General features: G+C 48.3%; 6 protein-coding genes across 6 annotated transcripts; 2 read left to right on the forward strand and 4 right to left on the reverse strand.

Annotated features, from left to right (window-relative positions):
• Positions 1-442: 442 nt before the first annotated feature.
• On the reverse strand, positions 443-835 carry FPRO_07513 (uncharacterized protein; the record flags this gene model as incomplete). The annotated part of the gene is made up of 1 exon (XM_031234422.1): positions 443-835. One exon carries the CDS (start codon positions 833-835, stop codon positions 443-445), a length of 393 nt encoding a protein of 130 aa, XP_031084161.1.
• A 1350-nt stretch (positions 836-2185) lies between these two features.
• Positions 2186-3406, forward strand: FPRO_07512 (uncharacterized protein; the record flags this gene model as incomplete). The annotated part of the gene is made up of 2 exons (XM_031234423.1): positions 2186-2331; positions 2395-3406. The coding sequence occupies 2 exons, from the start codon at positions 2186-2188 to the stop codon at positions 3404-3406; spliced, it is 1158 nt and encodes a 385-aa protein (XP_031084162.1).
• Positions 3407-4032: 626 nt separating this feature from the next.
• FPRO_07511 (uncharacterized protein) lies at positions 4033-8813 on the reverse strand (the record flags this gene model as incomplete). The annotated part of the gene is made up of 3 exons (XM_031234424.1): positions 4033-6426; positions 6480-8112; positions 8410-8813. The coding sequence occupies 3 exons, from the start codon at positions 8811-8813 to the stop codon at positions 4033-4035; spliced, it is 4431 nt and encodes a 1476-aa protein (XP_031084163.1).
• A 1092-nt stretch (positions 8814-9905) lies between these two features.
• FPRO_07510 (uncharacterized protein) lies at positions 9906-12875 on the forward strand (the record flags this gene model as incomplete). Its single annotated transcript, XM_031234425.1, has 2 exons — positions 9906-11010; positions 11056-12875. The coding sequence occupies 2 exons, from the start codon at positions 9906-9908 to the stop codon at positions 12873-12875; spliced, it is 2925 nt and encodes a 974-aa protein (XP_031084164.1).
• Positions 12876-13138: 263 nt separating this feature from the next.
• On the reverse strand, positions 13139-14557 carry FPRO_07509 (uncharacterized protein; the record flags this gene model as incomplete). Its single annotated transcript, XM_031234426.1, has 4 exons — positions 13139-14097; positions 14151-14314; positions 14361-14454; positions 14500-14557. The coding sequence occupies 4 exons, from the start codon at positions 14555-14557 to the stop codon at positions 13139-13141; spliced, it is 1275 nt and encodes a 424-aa protein (XP_031084165.1).
• Positions 14558-18110: 3553 nt separating this feature from the next.
• Positions 18111-18380, reverse strand: FPRO_07508 (uncharacterized protein; the record flags this gene model as incomplete). The annotated part of the gene is made up of 1 exon (XM_031234428.1): positions 18111-18380. The coding sequence occupies one exon, from the start codon at positions 18378-18380 to the stop codon at positions 18111-18113; it is 270 nt and encodes an 89-aa protein (XP_031084166.1).
• Between the last annotated feature and the right edge of the window lie 5406 nt (positions 18381-23786).

Below are 23786 nucleotides of genomic sequence, written 5' to 3' on the forward strand. Positions count from 1 at the left end.
GGCTTACCTAATTTCTTTTATACGTATCTTATGGAGTAATATGGTCAGGGAGATCTTTGTCTTCCCAGTTCTCATTTGGTCGCCATGACATCAGCCATTGGATGAAGAAATGAGTTTCATCTTGCGAACACATCTTCTGTATATATAGAACGCTTTTTACACGCCATTTGGCCCATGAAAGTCTGCAACATGTGAGTTGCTCGAATATTGTTGAGGAAGGAAGAACAAGAAGACAGGCGGGAGGTATTGTCTATCATTTGACGCCTCCTGGGTAATCGTGTTGGAGACGTAGTCCATTTAAACCCTGTCTTCTCATCCCTTCCCCCTAGAGGTTCCAACACGCACAAGGGAAGATGTGGCCGGAGTTTCGTGCCTTTCTCGCTTCTCGTAGCGCTTGACACTCGTCAGCATGATGCTATTAGGGCCACGGTTTGTGACACGCTCAGAATATTCTCAACAGGTAGAGAATATAGACGGTGACGTCAACCTCATCATGTGTTCGATGTTTGCGTTGGATCGTGGTTTGTAAGGGTATGTTAAGTGAGCAGCCACCAGGTGGGATGTTGGTTCGGACTTCTTGGGCAGTGATGCAGATGAGGGAATCCCAGCTGAACTGGCGTACGAAGTTGTTCACACCACCGGTCACCCGCTTCACAATATGGGCCTCATCCACGATGCAGAACTGGAAGCGTATCCGGTCGATGCCTTCGAGCTTTGACTCGTACACCATGATGTTGGCTTGAGTGTTGTTAGCGTCTATAGTCGGGTGGTACTGTAGCTTGTGTTGAACTGGTACGAGGTCGACGTCCACAGCGTACTTGTATACTCTCCCCATCATGAGATGAACCGCATTTTCTCTTCGTCACAAAGTAACTTATCTGAGACTTTTAAGCCTAATGCTATCACCTTCGACACCGTGGGCGATATCTCTTATAATTGGGCTATTGGCTTGACACTGACTATCCAGCACATAACACTCAGTCACCCCTGCTACTAGGCCCACTTGGACGCAATCGCATTATGATAGAATAAAAAGGGTTAACCTACGTTTATATTGTCACTTAGTGGCAGGGGACTACTAAGAATGTGGGATACTAAGTGTATATACGGATTCCAGTCTTACTCAGCTTAGTTGATGTTCATTCATTGTAGTATTACTCTCATACCTTGTGATTCAATCTCTCCGTACGAGTTGAGAGTCAAGATGGCCTTGAAGCATGGGATCTGGTCCGAGAGAGCTGTTATACCACGACCAGAGTGTTGAAGATGCCCTGAAAGCTTGCTCCTCGAGGTCTTGTGAGGAGACAGCCTTGTTTTTAATAATATATATCGTAAGAAAGAATATTGGTGTTGGATAATGATGACGGACGAGAGTTGAAGGGTGGGAGGAAGAGCAGCTTTTATAGTCAGCCAGACTTATATTTGCTTTTCCATGATATTCTGCCGAATTCTCAGTTTCCCGGGGTTTTCCGTGTGATTTCCTTTTGTGAGCCTTGAATTGTGAAAGTCAAGCATGTTATGATGGCCCAATGTGCTTGATTGTAATACAACAGCTTACGTGTCCAGCTTTACGAATGTCGCTTGACAATTGATTTCATAGCAAAGAAGCGACAACTTCGCTTGTATATGGTAATTATTTTTACGATTGCGCAATCACTTACTGTATCAGGCACGAGGCGGTCTATTGCCTGTTGTTTCCAGAGCAAGCTGGACTTCAAACAAGCTCATCCTCGCTTTGTTTTCTCCCTGCTCTGAATTTGTGACAAGCTTGAATATGAATCACAGCTTGTGTTTGATGTTGATCAATCTTTGGTGATTGCTAGCTAGCAAATATGCGGTGTTGTCCTCAAAACGGATTGCCCTGATTGTCAACACAAGCCTACCAACTCCAGCTTGAGCAATTACCGCCTCTTGCATGATGTCAGATGGCTTGTTATTTATAAATGAAGGCTAATTAAATTATATATACGCAACTAGTAACCCTTCTTTAATTCACTGTCTTTTATTCTCTATGCTTGGGTTGGTTGCTACGTAACATGTTGGAATAGCTGTATACCTGATACATTTGTCATGTGACCTTTTCTGTGTGATATACCATCTAAATCCGCTCAAACTTGTCAATCACCTTGTCTTGCATTTGTTCCATTAGACTCCATGCAAATATCCTGTCGCTTTCAGTCGCAACATGCGCTTTGCACTTCTTTTTGGCCTGGTTGGCAGTGCAAAGGCTTCTGGTGATCATTTTGAGCCTTTTCCCACTTGCGCTGATTGTCTACCCGCGAGTGTTCACGATGCGCCAGGCATTGGATTAAGTCTCTCGTTAAGTTCCGGGTATGTTGACCTTGACTTCTGATCCTAATTATTGGATAATTAAACCAATTAATTAATTACTAGGTCCGCTGCTGTGCACTTTTATAATGGCACTGTCAAAAATATTGCGTCAATTCCTGCAAGCCCGGAATATGCAGCACTTATGAAGCGTCTAGCCAATTCTCCTCCGCCTCCACCATTATCCGGATGGGAGAAGTTGCGACGATCTTTCAACAAAAAGATCGGAAGGCCAGCTACGCCGGATATAGGAATCATCGCTACCATGCTTGTCTCGCTACGCGACGTGACTTCTGCCGCAGTAACGAGTCCCTTGGATAGAGTTGCTGTGTCGCACTCCAGAGTCCAAGGCCTGGCAGAACCAGACCTCTGGGACGCGCTCGAATATGCGCGTATTCGACCGTGGGTGGCTGCTGGTCTGCCCCGTCCAAAAGTTGTACTTCCTTTGCCCGCTGCCGGCGGATACCCAAGCCAGCTTCTTGAATCATATGCTGTTCTCGCGGGACATGGGAAGGGTTTGTGTGCACACTACAAAAACTTATGGCAATGTGAGGAGGAGCAGGACAATGTTCCTTTGGAAACAACCCTAGTCGTGGGAATCACTCCTACCGATTTACGTGGAGAAATTATCAGGACTTGGTCTGCATTTACGGATCTCCAGCCCAGACGCGCTGACCCGGCGTTTGTAGACCTTGACCTAGGTCTATCCACCGCTGAGGACAAACCCGACTTCTGGGCTCGCGTGACCGAAAGGTTGCAGGGTTTCTGCGGCACAGTTACTAAAGGATTCCGCCTCGACACAATCTTGCTGACAGGAGAGAACGCGACACATCCGGCTTTTCTTCAAGCTCTACGAAGCGCTCTCGTGGGTAACGGCTACCTGCAGACAGAAAGCGATAGTGCGGGGGAAATAACATTCGCTCATGAGGGAGGAATGGTAATTGATCCTGTCTTTGCTAGTGCTAGAGGCGCAGCTCAATATGCAAGATGGAGGCAAGAGGCGCCACTCGGGTGTGAAGAACAAGACAGGTGCGAGAAAGAGAGGGGGAGACAAGGCAAGCATTTTGAGCTGAGGTAACCAACAGTAACGTGTTGGTGTCTATCGAGAAGCTAAGCAACGTTGATATCCTCGTGGACAAGGCTAAGCAAGAAAACATCAACCCTTGAAAGAACTCTCGAGTCGCACTCTTTACCACGAAAGTTTCAACTGGGAGCACACTGTGTTCGATCCCAAGTGTATGGACTACATGTACGAACCAGAAAAGGTGGTAGAGTGGGCAGAAATTGGCACGGAGAATGCCATATTGAACGCAGAGAATTTTGCTTCAGCTGGCTTTGCTATCTACGCCCAGGACCAGTTTGGTCTCAAGGAAGCTCCGATCCCGGCAAGACGTGGACCTTGGATAACGAGGGTGAGGGCATTTCGGTACTCAAAAAAGCAACATCTGGCCGGGTGAACCCGAGGGCGTCGGCAAGACCAGCTTCGAGCCTCACCCCAGATACAATGCTGATGATGGTTGTGCTAGTCGGAAGTGGGGGGCTACTTCTATATGAACAGGCAGTCTTCAACATTTTGGATTGATATCTCTTTGCTTTCGGTCTAAGACAACAGGAGTATTTTCCTGTGAGACGGCGGCCTGCTCAGTCAATACTAAGAAAGCCTATTATAACGCTTCACCCCTGTTTATGCGTCACCAGATAATCTCAAGTCTTCTCGATCAGAGGAAGCAACCGTCTCAACTCCTCATCCTCCGAGATCTTAAGAATGGTAACCCGCTGCGAGCTACACCCAAATGCAATAGTGAGTTCCGAATTTGTCGCTACTATGGCAATCCTAACAGCTCGATAATCACGTGGTAGTTCGATCAAATTTTTCTCCCTCCACTGGATGTAATGCCCTGTGAGTCTGAAGGTTGGTGTGGAGTACCTGCTTGAGACATTTCCCAGATTCGTTGGAATAATTCCATGGGTGGTGTTGATTCCAGAGTTATCTGCTAAAAAGGCATCAATGTTCCAGTCGTTTTCAGAAAGACGGATGTCGGCAAGCATCTCCCCAGTCGTCCAATTCCAGATTCGGATGTTGTTGTTAATCTGGCCGGCCAAAAGGGTTCCCGTGGAAGACAGGATTATATGAGAAGCTAGCTTCGTCCACCACTGTTTGGTACACATCATTGACTCAAGGTTCCATATTTGAATCTCAGATTGAAGACCAAGGGCAAGGGTGGACGAATCCTCGGAAACCGCCATCGGAACTATAGTGATCTCGTGTCCATCAAATGGTATCTCATGAAACACTCCACCTGTGTCACAGTCGAAACCTCTTATCCCATTTCCATGATTGACGAACAACAGGCTTCCACTTGGAGAAAACGAAAGGTTATAAGCCGAGATCTCATTCCAGGTATGTTCGAGATCAAATGAAATGCTGGTCCGCTTCCAGATCTCAATACAAGGACTACTTCTCTCCCAGCAGAATCCAACACATACTGCGATACGCTGAGAGTCAGATGAGAAATGCACCCTAGTCCTTCGGCAGTCATGGCTGGAATGCCACACGCAGTTACCATCGCGTGCATCCCACACTGCCGCTCCATACCATCCGTCTGTTGCTATGTATGCATCATCAGGGGAAAACTTGCAAGACCGTATACTGAACCCTTGGCCCTTGGTGCGCATCTCATGGAGCATTTCGCCTGTTGCAGCATCCCATGCTCTCAATTCGTGAGTCCCGTATGACGCTATTATTGTTGATGCATCATGTGATAGAACGAGTGACGTCGTTTCTTTTGAGTCTTCTAGAGGCTCTTTGAGGAGGCTTTGCCAGTCCCATAACTGTATTTCACCGCCACCTGGTCGCACAGAAGCAAAGGTTTGCCCATCAGGGGAAAATAGAAGATGGTGTATATCGTCCTCATGGCATCTCATCATTGCCATACAGGCTTCTGAGTCTAAGCTCCACACTTCAATGTTGCTGTTTGGCCCATCCTCTCTCTTACTTATGAGAAGGATAAGTTCCATGTCGGGTGAGAATGTAATACTGAAGAGGGAGACACGACCCCTGATGTTTAGTCTTGCTGAGCACTTTCCACTCTCAATATCCCAGACCAATGTTGAATTGTTGTCATAGACTATCGCCAAGAGGCGAGAGTCTGCTGAGAAGACAAAGTCCATTATATGGCGACCATCCCCTTCCTCCAGCTCCCATAGACACTGGCCTGTCTTGAGGTCCCAGATCTTCATCACTGAATCTCTTTCTGATGGCGTAGCCAATACTTTCTCATCTGGCGAGAAGCCACTGGGCATAGTATAGGCACCGTTTGATAGCGCTATGTCAAAGGACTTCTCTTCCTCACCACGTTCAAGAGACCAAACATGCGCATCAATATAGTCTGAAACAAGTAGAGCGGTGGAGTAACCAAATGAAAACTTGAACTGGCACTCGTAGTTATCACGAGATTGGGGGTCAGCGTCCATGGTCCATGGGCATTTGAGATCTCTCACGCAATCCCCCGTTGCCACATTCCAGGCTTTCACTTGTCCCTTGATCGAGCATGCCCATAGTAATGCGGAATCTCGTGAGAAGGCCAGATCACCCAAAACTATATCTTGTGTTGACTCTAGAACATGTGTTCTTGTATCCGAGGACAGGCTTATCTTCCACTCAGGGGTGATCACTGCTAGGTATCTTCCATTGGGAGAAAGGGCCATCAAAGAGCTTTTGGCTGTCTCGAGCTGCTCTATACATTCACCTGTATCGCAATCCCAAGCTCTGGCATATCCTCCACTGGATACAGAGAGCAATACTTCAGAGTCAGGTGAAAACACGGTAGAGCGCCTGTCTATGGGATGCCACCCTCTGGGCTGGGCGTTATCGAACGAACGCAGGCGTGGATCCCAGTCGGCTCTTCTGCCTGTTACACGCCTCAAATAGGCCGGTAATTCAGTGACAAAGGTCTTTCGGACGATGCTGTTCGTAGGCGCAAACACTAAAACAGAGTGATATATCTGCAGGGGGGCTAGGTTGATCATCTCTATATTTTTGTCAACAATTCTAATGGCATCGTCAAGAAAGTCGATCAACGTTACGTCAACGGCAGACTAGCAAAGTATTATGAGCGGTCTGGAAGTTCTAAGTATATGCCCTTTCTTACCTTTCTTTCCAGGACAGATTTAAGACTCCTGATCAGTCCGGTGATCAAGTAGACCTTGCCTAGTAAGATCATGGCTTCAAACCAGTGAAGCAGATGCTTCTCCAAAAAGCTTAAGATGGCGGTGGCATCTTCAGGGGCAATTCCTGCAACTCTTTGGTGGTCTATCCAGTAAACGCATGCGTATTGAACCTCAGGGGGTAGACATTGAGCGATGACCTCGGGCTGTATTGTCGAACGGGACATGCTTGGAATCCCCAGGTGACAGATATCGGTTTTGAGGCTCTCCATCGCTTGGAAACAGTCTTCAACTATATCTCTTGACGACTTCTTCTGGTCGATTCGAAAGGGGTTCCCTTCTATATCTGGGTCCATCAGATAGTCACTGAAGGATGAATGAAGCATTCGAATTGGTGCATGTGAAGAGGAAGGGATGCTGAGAACCGAATGAAGAAAGTCCAACCTGACATCAATCGTCTTCTGATCCATTCTTATGAGTCTCGAAAGTGTGGATGATGACAGAGGGGTAGCGAGGTTAATGATGGTACCGATGATTCGCTTGACTTCGTGGATGATCGTCTCCCTCTTGCGTTTGGGACAATGCGAACCAAACAGCTGACCAAGTACTGGCCCGTAAGTAAGCTCCATCCGAGACGGGGTATCCTCAGCCGAAGATCCTAGGAATTTTTGGAGCTGCTCGTCAGGGTTACCATGCCTCCGGTCAGCTATGAAACGGCATACAGTTGCGGCGAAAATGAAGAGCGGCGCTGCTCTTTCTGCGAGGAGCTGGATGCAGGCGGTTCCAGGCCAGTCGGTTGGCAGTTTACGTCTCTCAGGAACTGAAGAATCCCATCTCCTTTTAATTAGGCCTGCTTCGTGTGTTAAGAATATTGATATGTCGTGTTCTATTACTTGAGCGGGTATCTCGTGAAGGACCATATCTTGATAAGTTCCCTGCACGTCTTTGAAGCCTAGGCGAACCGGAAGATCAGGGCGGCTTGTCACAAATATTCTACTTCGCGGTTGATTTATGTGTCTTGTCCGAGAAAATAGGTTGATGATGAGATAGATATCAGCATCAGACTCGCATTCGTCCAGCGCGTCGATGACAATAGTGACGGGCGTTTTATCCTGAGTCTCAGTTGAAATTTGAGACAGGGGCTCCAGAATAAGTCTTTCGAACTGAGCTCTGACGGCTTTGCTCGCAATGGTTGGATCATGCAGGACCGCTTTATAGATATAAGACTCAAGCTCCGGTCGGCTCGTCGCAAGTTGACGCGCAATGGTAGGGACGAGTTTGGATATCTTCTCTCTATTCAGTTCGCCACGTTTGAAGAAGAAGGATGCCCCTAATCTCCCAGCCTCGGACAGGGAGCGGGCAATTGTGCGTGAGATGGTGGACTTTCCAGTGCCCGCCATGCCGTTGAGCCAGTACACCGTTTTCGACTGGTCAGTTGTGTCTTCAGCCCATTCTTTTATTTCCCGTAGAATATCCTTACGGGTATTCTCCAGGCAGGTCGCGTTATGTTCCTCGGCATGTGAATCCCATACTGCATCGCTAACGTAGGGCAACTGATCGATTACTGCTCTTCGATGGCCACCCTCCGTCCTATCATCGATATCAAGGATAATGCTTCTAAATAGCAGTAAGTCATCAGCATTTCTGTTCTTCAGTGGCTTCGAGGTTCCAGGATTGAGAAGTGTTGCAGCCATCTTCATGGGCGTGTTGTGGCCCATTGTTTCGGACCCATTTACCAGGGAGTCTGGGGGAGGAAAGAAAACTCAGGGCCTTCATCCTTAATGACAAAAAGATTTAGATAATATAGCCTAAGCTTAAAGTGACTTTTGCTGGGTTTATCTTGATACCCCATATTAAGGTCTGATGTTTTCATACCCCTGGAGGGGAGTATAAGGAAAAGAAGAATATACTTACGCCGTATCAATCTGAAGGAGCTCTAAGAGGGTCTTTGTTGCATTCTCAATGTTTCTGATAGCGCTTTCGACCCTTTCTTTCCGCAGCGGCCATTTGAGGGTTGAACAGTTGGTCTTGTCGGATAACAAACTTTCGATCTCGCGTAACTGAACCTCACTGCTCCCCATAGCCTGGGCAAGCTTCTGAGATTCTTTCAATTTATGGCTTCTTTTGCCAGAGAGAAGGCCGTGGATTTTCCCGGACTCATAATGCAAGGTGATAGCCGCCTGCAGGAGCCGGGCGCGATCGTCGCTGGAGTCTTTGACGTCTTGAGCATACTTGGAGCACCACGAGATGACTTTGAGAGACAGGTCAACGATGGCAATAACGTTTGCAACGATGCTCAGGCCTTCGATTCCCGACATGGCTTTTGTTGTGATGTTGTGATGCGGAGAACGGCGATCAGCTCATGGATGAGGAACCAGAGGGCTTTTTCAACCTGATTAGGATACTCAGCCCCCGCGTCTCTCACATGGTGTGTTGGACTCCATTGGTAGATCGTCGATGTACATAGACATAAAATTTGATGCGAAGAACTCTGTTAATTCAGTCAGTGTCGGATGTGTGTGTTCGTTTGAGGGAGTGTAAGAGATAAGTTATCGACTAAGGAAATAAGTTTGAGAGGGTTCATCAAGATATGAAAGCGTGACCCGTGGACTGATGTATTGTGCCTGCTTCTCGACGAGAAAAACTTAAGACTCTCGATCCTAAGTTGTTAAAGTATTTAGGTAGGCTATCATAATTTTAGAGAACTTCTTTTATTCTTCATCATCCATCATTTATCAAAGTTTTCAGTTTTCTTGGTCCCCCACGCACTTTACGGTAGCTCCAAAGTTTAAGCTAGTCACCCTTTTCTACTCTTACCAAGTTCTACGGTGCCTGGGTAAGTATTCAAAGATGAATGCATTAATTTTATACCAATTTGTTAGTTAGCTCGCAACATACTAGGTATATAGATGGCTGACACCATCAATCGCTAAAGCCTGGAAGATACTATGCGGCCTCGTCTGAAACTCCATATCGACACTACTCCACTCATCGATAGCGATTCTTTTACAACAACCTACCTCCAGCTACAGATTAAACACAGCGGAACTGTGCCGCATAAACACCAAACATCGGAGACAAACAACGGCAACTAAAAACGCCCTCGTCCCAAATCTGTCTCGAGCTTTCCCCTAAAAAGCAAGATGCATCTCATAGCGCGCCACGAAGCCGGCCAACCTGCGTTGTGAATGGTTGCAGATTTGCGGCTGAGGGACCCTTGCACATACCAGATAGAGGGGTAGAAAGAAAAGAAGAGGAACAACCAGATACAAAATATTCTTTCAGGTCTCGATTGTTAAAGTCCTGTGATGGACAGGGGAATAAAAGCAATAAATAGAATGCATTGCCAAGCGGGGTTCCCGTCTTGTCATTTCTTGTCCTTGTTCTTGTGTCTTCTGGTGTAAGTCGAGATGGCGTCTCCACAGCCTCAGAGTAATGTTGTACAAACGACGCCTCAGCCTTTGATGCATCAGAGGTCTGTCGCTAGGAAACCTGTTGGGAAACCTGTTGGAGCTCCAAGCCAGAGCATTTCACTGCCTCATAGACCTGCTCCCCAGCAGCAGCAGCAGCAGCATCCGCAAGCTGGGTATCCTCCTCACAATCCGCAGCAACCGCAACATAGTCAACAACAGAGGCCTCAATCATATCATCCTGGGCAACAGGTTCAACCTATTTACCACCAACAGAACCCACAGCAGATTCACCAAGCTCAGCAGATAGCACATCCGGGCCAGCCGATTCAGCACCAGCAAGCGCAACCTGCTCAGTACCCTCCCCAGCAGCAGCAACAGCAAAGCCAACCTTATCCTCAACATCCTCAAACCCACCAACAACCAATTCAGTATCAGCAAACCTACCAACAAGCGCCGCAACAGCAATATCAGCAACAGCAACAGTTTCCAAAGCAGCATGTCCAAGTGCAGCACCCTCAGCAACAACCCTTCAGCCCGACAAACCCATCACCAAACCCCGCTCCTCAAACGACTCAGCCAAACACTCACCAAGCACAACCACAGCAATCTCCCGCAAGCCCAGCTCCGCAAATCCATCGGGTTGACACTGCCAACAGCAACATCGGCTCTTTTGTGGCCGATCACGGCAGACCCGGAAGCATCAGCGGTAGCAGCGCCGGTATCGCAACGCCTGCTACCACAGTCGCTACACCGAGTGCTGCGGGCACTCCACGATGGGAGCCAAATGTCGTTCCTACCACGGCTCAGCAACCAGCTGTGAGCCAGCAGCCACCTGTGAACCAGCAAGCCCCGGCAGTTCAACATGTTCCGGGCCAGCAGAATCCAGCGTTTCAGCATGCTCCAGGCGCACAACAACCTCACCAGCAACCTCACCTGGCTCAGTATGCCCCGGTAGCTCAACAAATCCCAGCGGGTCAACAGAATCATCCAGCTCAGCATGCTCCAGCGATCCAGCCGACGCCGGCTGTTCAAGCTACTCCTGCGGCAGACTTGAGACGCACATCTACTGGGCAACCTCAGCTGTGTAACCATTGTCGAAAGGGTAAGGCTATCACGAGTGAACCGTCATTGTCGCTAACACTACCAGGAATCCCCCTCAACGTGTCAGTCTACACCTGTCTCATCTGTAGCACAGCACATATCACGACGAACTTTTGTGTGTGGTGCTTTACCTCCAATGCAGTCAACGCTTCTCACAGCCACGATAAATCCTACTATGCCACTGAATCCGACCCGCGAGTTCAATCTTCCGTTCAAGATGCGACAACCCAAATGTGGACCATTCGAAAGAACGTCTCTGGCCGACTCTGGTACACTCATAATTCGACCGGCTTGAAGACACACCTGAAGCCTACGGCCGCGGCGTTGTTTGGATTCTCTGGATTGCCACCTGGCTGGGATGAGCGCAAGACTCCTGATGGTCGAACATTCTACTTTAACAAAAGATTAGGGACCAGTTCATGGGTGAAGCCTGCCAACTCTCTGCCTGACGGTTGGAGAGAATTGAGAACGCCAGACATGACGCCGTTTTATATCAACGAACAACTTGGATTATCGACGTGGGATCGGCCGGGCCAGCAGCCACGACAGACCAAGCAAGGAAACAAGGTCATTATGAGAAAAGCACGACCTGGTCAACCAAATCAGCCGCAAAACGTCGGCGATAGCATTCTCTCAGCGACAGTCAATGCAGCGAGGCTCACTGGTCAAGGTGTTGAGATGGCAAGTCGACAGGTCGGAAAACTTGGCAAGAAGAAGAATTGGAGGAAGATGGGTCGCATGTTGAACACAGTCAACAGCTTCAGTGGTGTTGGCTCCGGAAGCGATGGCGAGTACGACGACAGTTACAACGATGATGGGGATTTCGGATTTGGAGGTGATGACTCGAGCGGGTTTCAAGACCAGCAACAGGGACAGTTCCAGCAAAGCTTCGACTATCAGCAATCGTCTTTTTCACAGCCTGAGCAGTCATTCTCATTTGAAGATAATCAGCAGTCGATGTTCCAGCAACCCGCCTTTGAGCAACAGTCAACATTTGAGTACTCGGTACAGACTGAGCAGCCAGCTTTCGAACAACCTGCATTTGATCAACAGCCTGCCTTTGGCCAGCAGCCTGAGCAGTTCAGCGTTACGACCGAGGTTTCTTACACTATCAATGAGGGTCAGCCAGCCTTCGAGCAGGAGGTTCAGTACACTCAAACATACGAGCAGCAACCCAGTTTTGAAGTCCAGCAGCAGACTACGTTCGAAGCTACTTCAACCCAAGAGCCAATTTTGGCTCAACAAACAACATCCTATGAGACAGTCATTACTTCTGAGCAGGCCGTCGTTGAGCCTCCCATCCAGTTGACTGAACAGCCTGTATATCAGGTTACTTCGCAAGAGACCTATCCTACCCAGCCGTACGTCTGTGATCCAACTCAAATGCCTCAGCAGCAGGTCACCATCTCGTACTCAGTACCCGACTATGCCGCCGAACCAGCACCACTGTTCACACCCCAGTCCCAAGCGCAGCAACCTGTGTATCCGGTATTCCTTCAAAACAACCAGCCTGAGATCATCACGAGCGACGTTCCTCTGGTCGAAGTCCCAGGGACACAAGACAATACTACACTCATTGTCAGTGGCGGATACGGTAGCAACGACGTCTTGGCTGGTACCAGCCTAGCAACTGGGGACAATACGGCTCCTGTACCTCAGGTGTCAACACCAGCACCACAGGATAGTATTGTGGTGGAGGTGACGGTTCAGTCGAGCCCGACACCTGTGTTAGAGACAGCTGCATCGCCGGCGCCAGTCGTTTTGCAGGAATATGATGCCTCAGCAAAGCCAGCTTCTATTGTGACGGTCGATCCTGTTCAGCCTGTTGACTATGATGTTGGGGCCAGGTGTAACGCACTCATTTGATCGATAGTTGGCGTCTTTGGTTGCTGAGGTTTTGAGAACATGTGATGGTAGTTTGGGATCTTAGCACTTGTATTATAGCAATACGGACGACAGAACGAGGAACGAGATATGAGTACATGGATAATAGCACGCAACCAATGTGACTTCTAGTTCATCAATAATATATATCATAAGGCCACCCATTTGCTTCTCAAAATTTCAAGCTATCCAAGTCACAATCCCTCTATCCGACCATATCATCCGATCCATCCCTGTTCAATAACTCAAGATGATATCTGGGATTCCTCGTCAGTCCCGCCCCGTTTCAGAAACCCAATCAAATCCCCAAGCTTCTTCACAGGCTTCTCCTCCTCCCCAATCTTAATCGGTCTATAAAACCACTGCCACGACAACCACAACCCCCAGGTAAAGAGCGTCGCTGGAACCGCAAACACCCAATACACCCAGAACTTCTCATTCACACTCCAGACTCCCGTGTCATCGTCAACCTTGAAGAACGACATGCTGAACAACGCTGATATAAAAGTCGCAGGCAAGAATGTGAGTGTCACGAAAGCTACGGTCTTCATAGCTGCGCTATCGGATTGAGTCGCCTGACCGATCTTGACGGAGATGCGAGAGTCGTACTGCGCTACTGAGTTGAATGCTAGTTGGATCTCGTTAAGAAGCCGTTCCTTGTTCGCGGAGGCTCTGCAGCGTAGACTTTGCAGGATGTGGATGTACCAGAGCAATCGTTCACCGACATGTCGAAACTTTGCTTTTGCAGGTCTACTCCCCCCAGCAGCTTCGGCCTCAAACGCACTATGCTGCTGTATGATCGCTGTGATGGTCTTCTCCGCAACTTCCAGTGTCTCCGAGACGTGAATAGCATGTCTAGCTGTATCATGCAAAGGTCGATATTCAGGCTCAGGCTTTTTTGTAAGATCTGTTTTCTCAATGTTTCGAACGTGGTCGCGAACTGCCCAGACGGAGTTATCTTGAAGAAGAGAGAGATCTTCGAATAGCCGGGGATAGAACCAGAAGGGGTCGCTGAGCGTGTCGTTATGAGAGTTTCTGAGCAGCGGATCGGGGAATCTATCGCGTAGACGGAGTTGTTTGGGTGCTTCGAAAACAAGAAGGATTGTTTGTTGGGGATCTTTAATCCAGCGTGTTAGGATGTTGAATTTATGCCATTGATGGCCGGTTTTGTTCAATTGCTTGACGAGGAATCGTGACCACGTATCTGCCTCTGTTAGTACTCAGAGCATGAAGTTCGAAGGATAGAGTGAGACTGACTTAATGCTGTGATCATGCCGTTGTTATCGCGGAATGTCTCGCTTCCAAAATAGCCGTTTGATCGACGGCTGTAGCTTGACCACCAGAGCTCAGGCATGCAGAAGACATCGGTGAAGCGTTTCTTACACGATGGGCAATCGCGTACTTTATCTGCATCCGCGAATCTGCACTCATCAGCATTATTCTCAACCTCAACGCAAGAATACTTACACGACTATGACATGCGACTCACTCCACCGCGCAGGTATCTGCCCCTCATAAAAGTCCCCCGGTGGGACATCCTCGCGAAGCCACTTCTCATTCCCTAAACCCATTAGCAACACCCTCAATCTCAACCTCAATTACTCACCTTTATCCCATATTATAACCCGAAAGTCAACGCAATTCTCATGTATTCTAGCCGGCATTTTCAAGGTAGTGTTGCAATTGAAGAAGTGGAAGAAGTGGAAGAATTAACCGCCGCGAGGAGCTGAGGTTCCATTTTCATACTGCGGCTGAACCAGGGTTGGGCGGCAAAAGAGGCGGAGTGTGCGCATAACGTGCATGGCTCTATTGAAGCCTGCGAAAAATGAGTTGGTAGTGGTTTGTACATAGTAGCACAGAGCTGAGCCTCATTCGTGAGAAAGTGACCAATTGTGTTTTTGGGCGTTGGGCAGATGCGCCCGGTTGTAGTGGTGGTTTCTGGGGTGTATGAGGTTCAGGCAGCATTTGTCGCTGGGCGTTTTGTCGTGCGATTTGGCGCAGAAAGAAGATGTCGCAGGCTGTTTGATCACGAGGGGAGGGTAAATCCATCAACATGAATGTGTCGTGGTGTTGGTGGTTGTGTTGGAGGCCTGTGGATGCTGGTGCCTGCTCACGATGATACCCTGGAGCGCTCCGGATCAGATCATGTCCAGCAAGCTTTCCATGGCCTACACCTGCAGGTCGTAAGCCATCAATGACAATATGATAGAATTGACTGAATCAGTATTTATGGTGTGACGCTTAGGTGTCTTTTCACCCAATACGTTGAGGTTCGGAGTACATCTCCAAAGCTTCAACAAATGCTGTTGCTTTTATCAACGCTTCACTGGGCTTCATATGCATCATCACGTTTGTAGATGTAGTTTAGAACATCAGCTATCCAAATTATATTCAGAATGGTCCCTATCATATCATGTAGCTTAGCTCCTCTCTCATTTCCCTAGGAGTCGTGTCTGAAACGGCTTCTTATTTTGAGGGCTGGGCTAGAGCAGAATGTCAGGTAACACTTGCAGCAAACCATCAGACAACGATGTGGTCTTAATGTGTCTTTATATTCCATATGAAGTAGAACTTGTAATATCCCACAGTGATTTCTTTTCGCAAGGATCTGTTCACAGAACTAGAGTGAGTTACGCACTAGCCGAGAAGAAATGGAGGGATCAGAAATATGTGGCTACAAGCGCAGCGTAGGTAGGGCAGCCATTCTCAAAGACACTACGCTATTACATTCAGTCGGATTTTCAACATAGGAAGCCCGTTTTCTTCGAGTGTATTACGACATGGACGTCTTCTGCGGTTACTCTGAGCTCCGTTTCCGACACTAAAGTCTTTCGGCTACACTATGCAAACCATCAGTCAGCCTGAGAGGAGGGACAGTATGGGTTAGCGAGGAATTGTTAGAGATTATTCTTATGGAATCATCAAACAGTCATACGCTGTTCCACAGATACCAGGCTCAATATTTGGATATTGATGTTGACATCTGTCGGGGCAACCTCGAGAGCCAACCACTGAGTATAAACCGAAGGGAGATTACAGTATTCGACCGGAAAAGCGTCCATTGATTATCTCTATTGAGCACATGAATACACAGATGTCTCATATAGCTCTTATTTCAAGTAGCCCTAAGCTCGAACACGATCAACTGTGTGGTACTGATCAAGGTCGATGGCGATGCCCCGGGAGGCTCTCCAAACAATTCGACTCCTACCGCCCGTACCCAATCATACATACTGGCATTCAAGTGAACCGCAGACTGAGATTCATTCAGGTACAATAGCCAGTCACGGAGATGCTCTTCAAGCTTCCCAGCCTGCGCGACATTGCCAAGACTGCTGTCTACCACATTGACACACAGAGCCAACGTCGCAGAAACCCGTCTTGCCATTTCTTCCAAGCACCAAAACGTTTGCGCCAGATCATTCATCGCTCACCTCTCAGGAGGACTACCAGTATCGTGAAACACGGGTAAAGGATCGGCACAATGCAGCATTCTCTAGCGACCGCGGATCATCGCGCAGCCCGTTCCACCAAGCAGATTTAGGTCAGCTTTACCGAGTGCTCGGGTCTGAAACATGGCCAGGACATAACGAATTTAGTGATCTGGTAGGTCTAGATTCTGCGCTGTGAGGGATCAGCATAGGTCGATGTGGTCTAGAACGAGAGGGAGTTGATGAGGAGAAGACGATGGGGCATGCCGATCAACAACAAGAACGTAACGGCTACGAACGGACTTTCAGGTACGAATAGCTTCAATCATTATAGCGGTAAGATAAAAACATCCTCGCTGTAGAACATCGGTCGGTCGGTCGAAACTTTCACAGCTCTTCGGTGGAAATAGCACAAAACTCCAGCATCATCGCATCGCCAGTCTGATCTAGTCCAGTACGCTACATAGCAACGTCCAAATTACATACTAGATACATCAAAGATGATCTCAAATACTAGTCATCGTCTATCCAGAATCTCCCATTCAGCACCTCGAAATGGCATTATCAAAACTGTGCCTCCAACAGTCATGATCATACAAGTTGTACAGCCACGCTCGCCACAACAAAATCCCCAACTGCCAAGCCAATCTCATTTATCCCTCCAAACGAGTCAAAAGCCTCGGAGCCCATCCGTTAAGGATAAGAACAAAACGGGAGAGCAACCATGTCTCGCTCGTCATGCAACAGAAGGTGGCAAACCTATCAAAATCCCATCTTTTCCGACATCGACATTTTGCCATTTCCCCTCCCTCAATGGTTGGAGACACTTTACACTGTAGACCTCGGCATGAAACATACTTTGTCGCTGGGACAAGATCGACTTCACAAGATCAACGACGTCATTTAACGAGCATGGGATTCTTAAAAACCTGAATCGTGATGAAACGTCGACTTTTGCTCATGCACAAAAGTGAATCGGGGTTTCTGATGGGGATTTGCACGTGGCATGACTGTGTGCGTGACCTCATGTGGAGATCATCTGCCATAGAGGGCATGATGCGAACGCCCTTGTAGCTATGTAGACGATGAAGCACTGTAACGTTGTAAAACATGACGCGAGTCAAATGCCACATACTATCTGTCAGTTACGCGATAAGTGCGCTGAGCGCGGTGCTCGTTAGCTGACCGTCACATTCACATCAATTGACACAATGTAGGTATTGTTAAGTTATGGTATTTCTGCCATTCAGTGTGGGTGCTACCTCTTATCGGTCTCACCACCAGTCCCGCGTTCAAATCAACCCTCCTTTATCCCACAAGGAGATTGCCCGTAAAAGCCAAGTCCCGCTCTAAACCACGTTGTCTTGACTACCAGCCAAGTGACCCAACATGGGGGGTATCCCAAATGCAGAAGAGAGGTACTAAGGGAAAAAAACAAAAACGCCAGAATCAAAATGTCCATGAGAGTTGGGTTTGGTCCCCCCCTAAAAAATCTAAATGCGCTTCCCGGTCGTGATGCTGAATGCTATGCCAAAGAATATGTCGGTTGGGAGAGCAAAAAGAGGTGATGCAGGTTTGGTGATATAAGTGTCTATAGTTTCGTTTCATGTGGACATGTCGAGTGATTGAGTTGGTTGTGATGGTGAAATGTATGTGAGGAGTAATGGCGATGAGAGCAAGGTGTTGTCGCGGCGGTGAGTAAAGGTGCAGATGTCGGTTGTCTAAAGGGGTATCATAGTGTCGAGAACCGCATTCGCTTCCTTGCTTCTAGAGGAGAGAAATGTATTTACTTCTTGTGCGACTTGCCGGAGCGCGAGTAGTTTCTTCGCACACGCTCACGGCCACGTCGCTCCTCCTCATCGCTGCCACTGCTATGGCGACGACGATCCTCCTCGTACCAGGTACTCAAAGCCTTTCCGCCAAAAGTGAGATCCTCATCCTCGATGATTGTGGGTTGCACCCAGGCGTAAGCTGAAGGGTCGACTTCGCGAGCTGTAGGGTCGAGGGCCTGAAGATTGGGGACGTAGTAGTAGTAGGTTTCGGTTGTGTGAGCCATGGTGACAAGATTTGATGTAATTTGGTTTGTTTTGTCAGAAGAATTCACTTTGAGTGGATTGTGTGAAGAGTTATATGTTATTGTTTTGTTGTTGTTGTGATTTGTTGGTGGTGGTTCCTTTGTTTTTGTGTCTGGAATGAGATGGCGCCTTGGTAAATAAAGTAGGTGTCACTCTTTCAAAGGGATGGGAGATTTGTGTGTGAGATGGTTTGATTGCGTCAAGCAAAATAGTTTGATGAGGTCCAGCTCGTGAACGAAAAAGCAAAAAAACGCTAATAGCTGGGACGGGATGAATCTCGTGATGGTCAAATATGAAATATCAAGAGAGAGAGGAGAGAAAGCCGGGGAAGGGGATTTCGGGGGGAAGGCTGATGGATATAGACACAGGCAGAGGCTGTACCCGACCTGTAAGTGGGGAGTGAATAGATGGAGCCTCAGGTGAAGCCAGGAAGCGAAAGGAGGTGGGGAGTGTGGCGGGCTCTGTTTTTTCCAAGGGGGGGGGGGTGGCAAACGCCCCCTGCTGCCAAGCTGAGCCGCACTGTGCCGTCAGTGGAAGATAGTGAGCCTCAGTGGCACAGTGGCACAGTATCAGAGGATCATGGGCAATCCACAGTGGCAATCAAGACATGTCTCGCGGTACCGAACAAGGCATCCCGCACACAGTGAAAAGCAGCTTTGGGGGTGGATCTAGCCAAGCAAGGCCCGGAATCTCGTCGTGTTCGTGGGCTCTGGTCCTTTTTTTACATTTTACATTTTGAGGCCTGGGGGGCACCAGAAGGCTGGATCCATTCCTACAGCGTATTTTGCGGGGATGAGCGAGGGCCTGGATAAGAGATGCCCTAGCAGCCTGCATTCCACCAAAATGCTGCTTTCACCTTATCTCGAAAGCGTAGACAAGACTCTTTAGTAACAACGACTAGATTGAAGCTTCTCTCGGGAGCACCGATTTACCTGTGACACGCGCGCCGAAAGTCGGCTTCGCGGGATCATGAGGGAATTTTCAAGGTGTTGTTGAGATCCAACTCGCGCGCGATACAGTAAAGGTACAGTACCTACACACAAACTTTGAGGGGATAAGTCGGGTTGGGGGTGTTGAATCCGCCAGGTTGGAGTCAAGATGGATGGACGGTCTCGAAGACTACTGGACAGCATAGAATGAGTTTTTTTCTGTTTATTTGTTCTTTTGTTTTTCTCTCCCTCTAGTAGGAGAGGATCAGTGCCTATTCGAACGTCCAAGTCATTCTCGGCCGAACTAATTCGTGCAAAACCGTAATGCCTACCGTGACTGGGAGTGTCATGTTTATTTACGATGATTTGTGGTTTGATACGATGTCAAGGCAGGCTCAGAAAAAGGGCCGCAATGTTGGACGATCGGGGCTTGGCTGATATTGCCAAATCAGGGAATTGCACTTCAATTGTCCCGTGTTGACTCGACTTTAGGTATCAAGATTGCAATTTGGTTTGAATCAAAAGGTGATTTTTGCATTTCTCTGCGATGACTTGTCTCTGCGCTTTTGGTGGATCGCGCGGGTCCGCTTCGGTGAACTGATCGATATCATGATGGGAACCGGCCGAAAGAAGAAGAAAAGTGAGGCTGGGCCCTCTCTTCCCCGAAGTGAGTGAAAGAAAGCCTAAGATCTTGATCCTGGATGACAAAAGTATTTAGGTAACTTTACATAAGTTTAGGAAGTCCTTTTCTAAGTTTATTTTGACACCTTGTATCAAAGTCTGATGTTTTCTTGCTCCCTGAGGCTTCTCTCCCCCTTATCGCCGTTCGTGTCCAAAAAAAAAAAGCTCGGGCCCGGCCATGAGTCGATGGTACGATGTTCATTACGCTTACCGAGAGATTGTTCTGGCCCCATGTAGAAAGTTGAAAAGAGAAGATGATGTTATCGTATATGCTTATGGGGGATTGCAATTGCGACACACTGTGCATGCACAAAGATGATGGTGATGATCGATTTTGTGGTTGAAAATGGATTGCTGCGTTGCCTAACACGTGTGTTTCAGCCAGCCCAGCCCCAGCCCTGCGGTGAGAGTCCTGGGCTGCCTTGCGTCAGACTATCGACGAATAAGCCTGGTCTCGCGGGCCTCAGTGACAAAGCATAACTATCGCATGAAATAGAAATATCCTTGGCGAGGAACCATGATCTGCTTTGTTGGTTGAGAAGTGTAACAGCAATCGATTCGTCCTTATCCTCGGTATACCATGGGCCGTCCACTTGGCCAAGGCCAGCAAACAAAATACACCACGTCGCGATTTGCGGGGGAGCAGGCATCTGTGGTGGAGATGTTGTTGTTGACAGGGGATGGGACTAGGGCAAAAAAGAGGGGGGGTGTGGATAAAGGCATGGATGCTTAATCGAGCTACCTATTTGAGCAACACAGCTGCCAGATGCAAACCATCCCATCTGTATTTCCCCGCGCCCAAAGATGCCACATGGGAAGTGAGATACGGGGAGGGCACATATTACGATTGATTGCACTAAAATAACCAGTCAACAGGTTTCGCTATAAGAGCGCCTGCTGACTTTGAGACCAGACCGCAAGAACTACCTCGTACGGAACGGAACGAACAAATGCGCAGCTGACAGTGAGCGCGATACGCACCGGGCTGAGCCATACGCGCAACACAGAGTAAGAAGCATCGATTGCGCCGCAGCTCTGGACCCTGATTTTCCACATGGTGTGAGGGACAAAGGTCTTTGCGCAGAACAAAGGAACAGTCTACCTCTCTTTTCTTTGATCAGAGCATGAGATAGCAGGTCGCTAGGACTGAGGCTCAAAGAATCACCTGCATCTAACAAAGATAACATCTGAGACAATAAAAGTGCTAGCTTGACCAAACCCCATGATTCGATACCGGCGCATGTGCCGCATCTTTTGATACCTTGATATTCCCTATCGCCAAAAAGGGCGGGGGAATGGTAAAGCTGGGGTTTGCGCGCTGCCCGTCACATGTTTGGGTTGAGGGTGGGATACGATAGCTTCGCGCCACAGGAGCCGAGGGCTGAAACGGTGAATAAAGGCGGAGAAAGCAACAATTCATGATTCAGTGCCAAGTGCTTGGGAGTTTTTGGAGAACGTTATCCTGTTTCGCGCCCGGAGCTCAGATTGCAAGGCCGAGGATATCTCGTCCGTATAGGGGAATCTGGGGTCAGAAGGATTACTATGTACATACAGTACAGGGATCCTTGTCGCCGAACTCCCGGAGCCGCGAAATCCTTCTGCATCCGGGCGGACCATTCTTGTTACTTGTATTAGCACTCCGTACATACACATACACATACGTACCTCCGTATAGAATTGGAGTAATGGGACACGTTGGAGTTTGTCTCCGAGTCTATTGAAAAGTTTATCAATAAAGTCCGAGACATGCGCGAGGCTATCGAATTAAGCTGAAAGCTGAAAGTTACCGAATCAGACAGAGTTTTTTTCTTTTCCGTCTTTTGCTTGTCAGACTTGACTCATTTGTCGTGAGTTGTCCGCCACTGAGCAAACCATTGAGTCAGTCATGGGTCACCGTCGTGTTCGGACACGTACAGTACAGTGTGCGATGAAAGCCATGTCTTGAATCATTCCCAACACATCCAATGCACACCCTCTCTCCTTTGGAGCTTCGTTCTTATTTTCTAGTCTGAGCCTTGTCCGGCTCTCGTAAGCCACGAGGTGAACAGATTGCTGACTAGAAGGACACGAACGACACCGCCTTTGGATGTAACACAAATATTGGTCGCGCTCACCGATATCTTATCTCGATCATGATATGATAATAATTGAAAATGAAGTGAATGACCCTATCGTTATCAACCCCGCCAAAAGCACCGGCCTTCCCCCCGCTCGCTCCGGCTTCGGCCCGGTCTTGTAATAAAAACAGTGGGCTACCGTTCCCCGGCCGGCTCATGGGATGCACGGTTCTGTCAAAAATTCATTTTTTAGTAGTGTCCTCGGCCCGTGAAAATTTGTTTCGTGTTTGTATCCTCAATTAATCGCACGGTACTTTAGAATTCTGGGGAAACGCAATTGAGGCCAACAGAAACGGGTCCGTTCGGAAGCCTGCAGAACCGTTGAACAGCTAAAGTGTAAACGCTGCCGGTCGGCATGTTCCTGTTTTTCTCGGGCCTGTCGTGAAATGATCTACAATGCCAAATTCAGGCAAGGCGTCCAGTCACACACAAGATGCAGCATCTGCCTTGCTCGGCAGCCGTGGGGTCCGAATTGAAGAGCGACGGGCTTTGCCTCAGACGACGTCACTTATGCTTGCAAGCCCATGCTATCCGAGACTTCCACCCCCTGTAGAGCAACAGAAAAGAAAAGAAGAGACCGTCATCGGGGGGGAAGAAACAGAAATTGGAAGTGTAGCCTGTTAAAGACTCGTAACCTGTTTTTTGCGTCGCGGGCAGAAATCGCCGGGTTTAAGAGACGGTTGCGAGAAAATGCCCCTCTATGATGTCACTATTTGGTATCGCCCTGGCCTGAAATCTCTTGATCTGTTTCCGAGATCTTGGATAGCACAGGCCGCAGCTGTTACTGGCTGCATCGAAGCTGTTCTCCCAGGGGCGTGTAATTGTTGATCGTTCTGTTCGATTGACAATGCTACAGTATGAATCTTCGAGACCGCAAGTGAGGCGTATTCCCTTGGCATCCTACAACGACGTAATTCTGGTTCCAAGACCTGAAGCTTGTAGCCCAGCATGTTTGGTGATCTTTATGCAAAGCTTACTACTTGCCACTACGAACCGGTCGGTGATTGATTATTCGGAGGTTATGGCTCTTCTTCAGCTCCGAAAGGATTCTGATCAACGTATATGGTCCACTGCGGTAGATAAGATGATTAATACTGACAAGCACTGCCATACCCAGCCTGCCTGATTAATCTATCTCTATTTCCTTTTCTGGTTTAGCTACTGCTCGACTGCAGATTTCCATTGCCAATTGGGGAGTCTCTAATGCTGTAAATTGACATGGTTGGTAGAAACAAGGGCAGCTGAACCGCTTCGCTGAAGTCGAACTGCGAAAGACTATGTTTCTCCTATAATAGCTTTACATCTTATCCCAACGACTTCATTTGCAGACATGCTCTAATACTCAGTGATATTTCCACACTGATGCTTCCAATCATCGATACGAAAAGCGTAATCACCTGACATGACACTCTGTGGACTACCTACAATCCACTCCCATCCGTCCCGAAGTGAGAAGACAGGCTGCAGTATTAAACACAGCCTAGTGTGACGTGGGATCATCTCATCCCCCCAGAAAACCCTTAAACATCCGAAAACGAACAATGCGCTGCATGGCATTGGCTGCAGAACCATCTCTAAACGACGTCATCATCCGACCTTAAGGCCAAGCCCTCTCGCCAGTTCATACCTCCAGGCAAGCGAGGCCATGTAGAGGCTCCCC

This window comes from Fusarium proliferatum, assembly GCF_900067095.1.
Source record: "Fusarium proliferatum ET1 genome assembly, contig: FPRO_scaffold007, whole genome shotgun sequence".
In the NCBI taxonomy this organism is placed as follows: domain Eukaryota; kingdom Fungi; phylum Ascomycota; class Sordariomycetes; order Hypocreales; family Nectriaceae; genus Fusarium; species Fusarium proliferatum.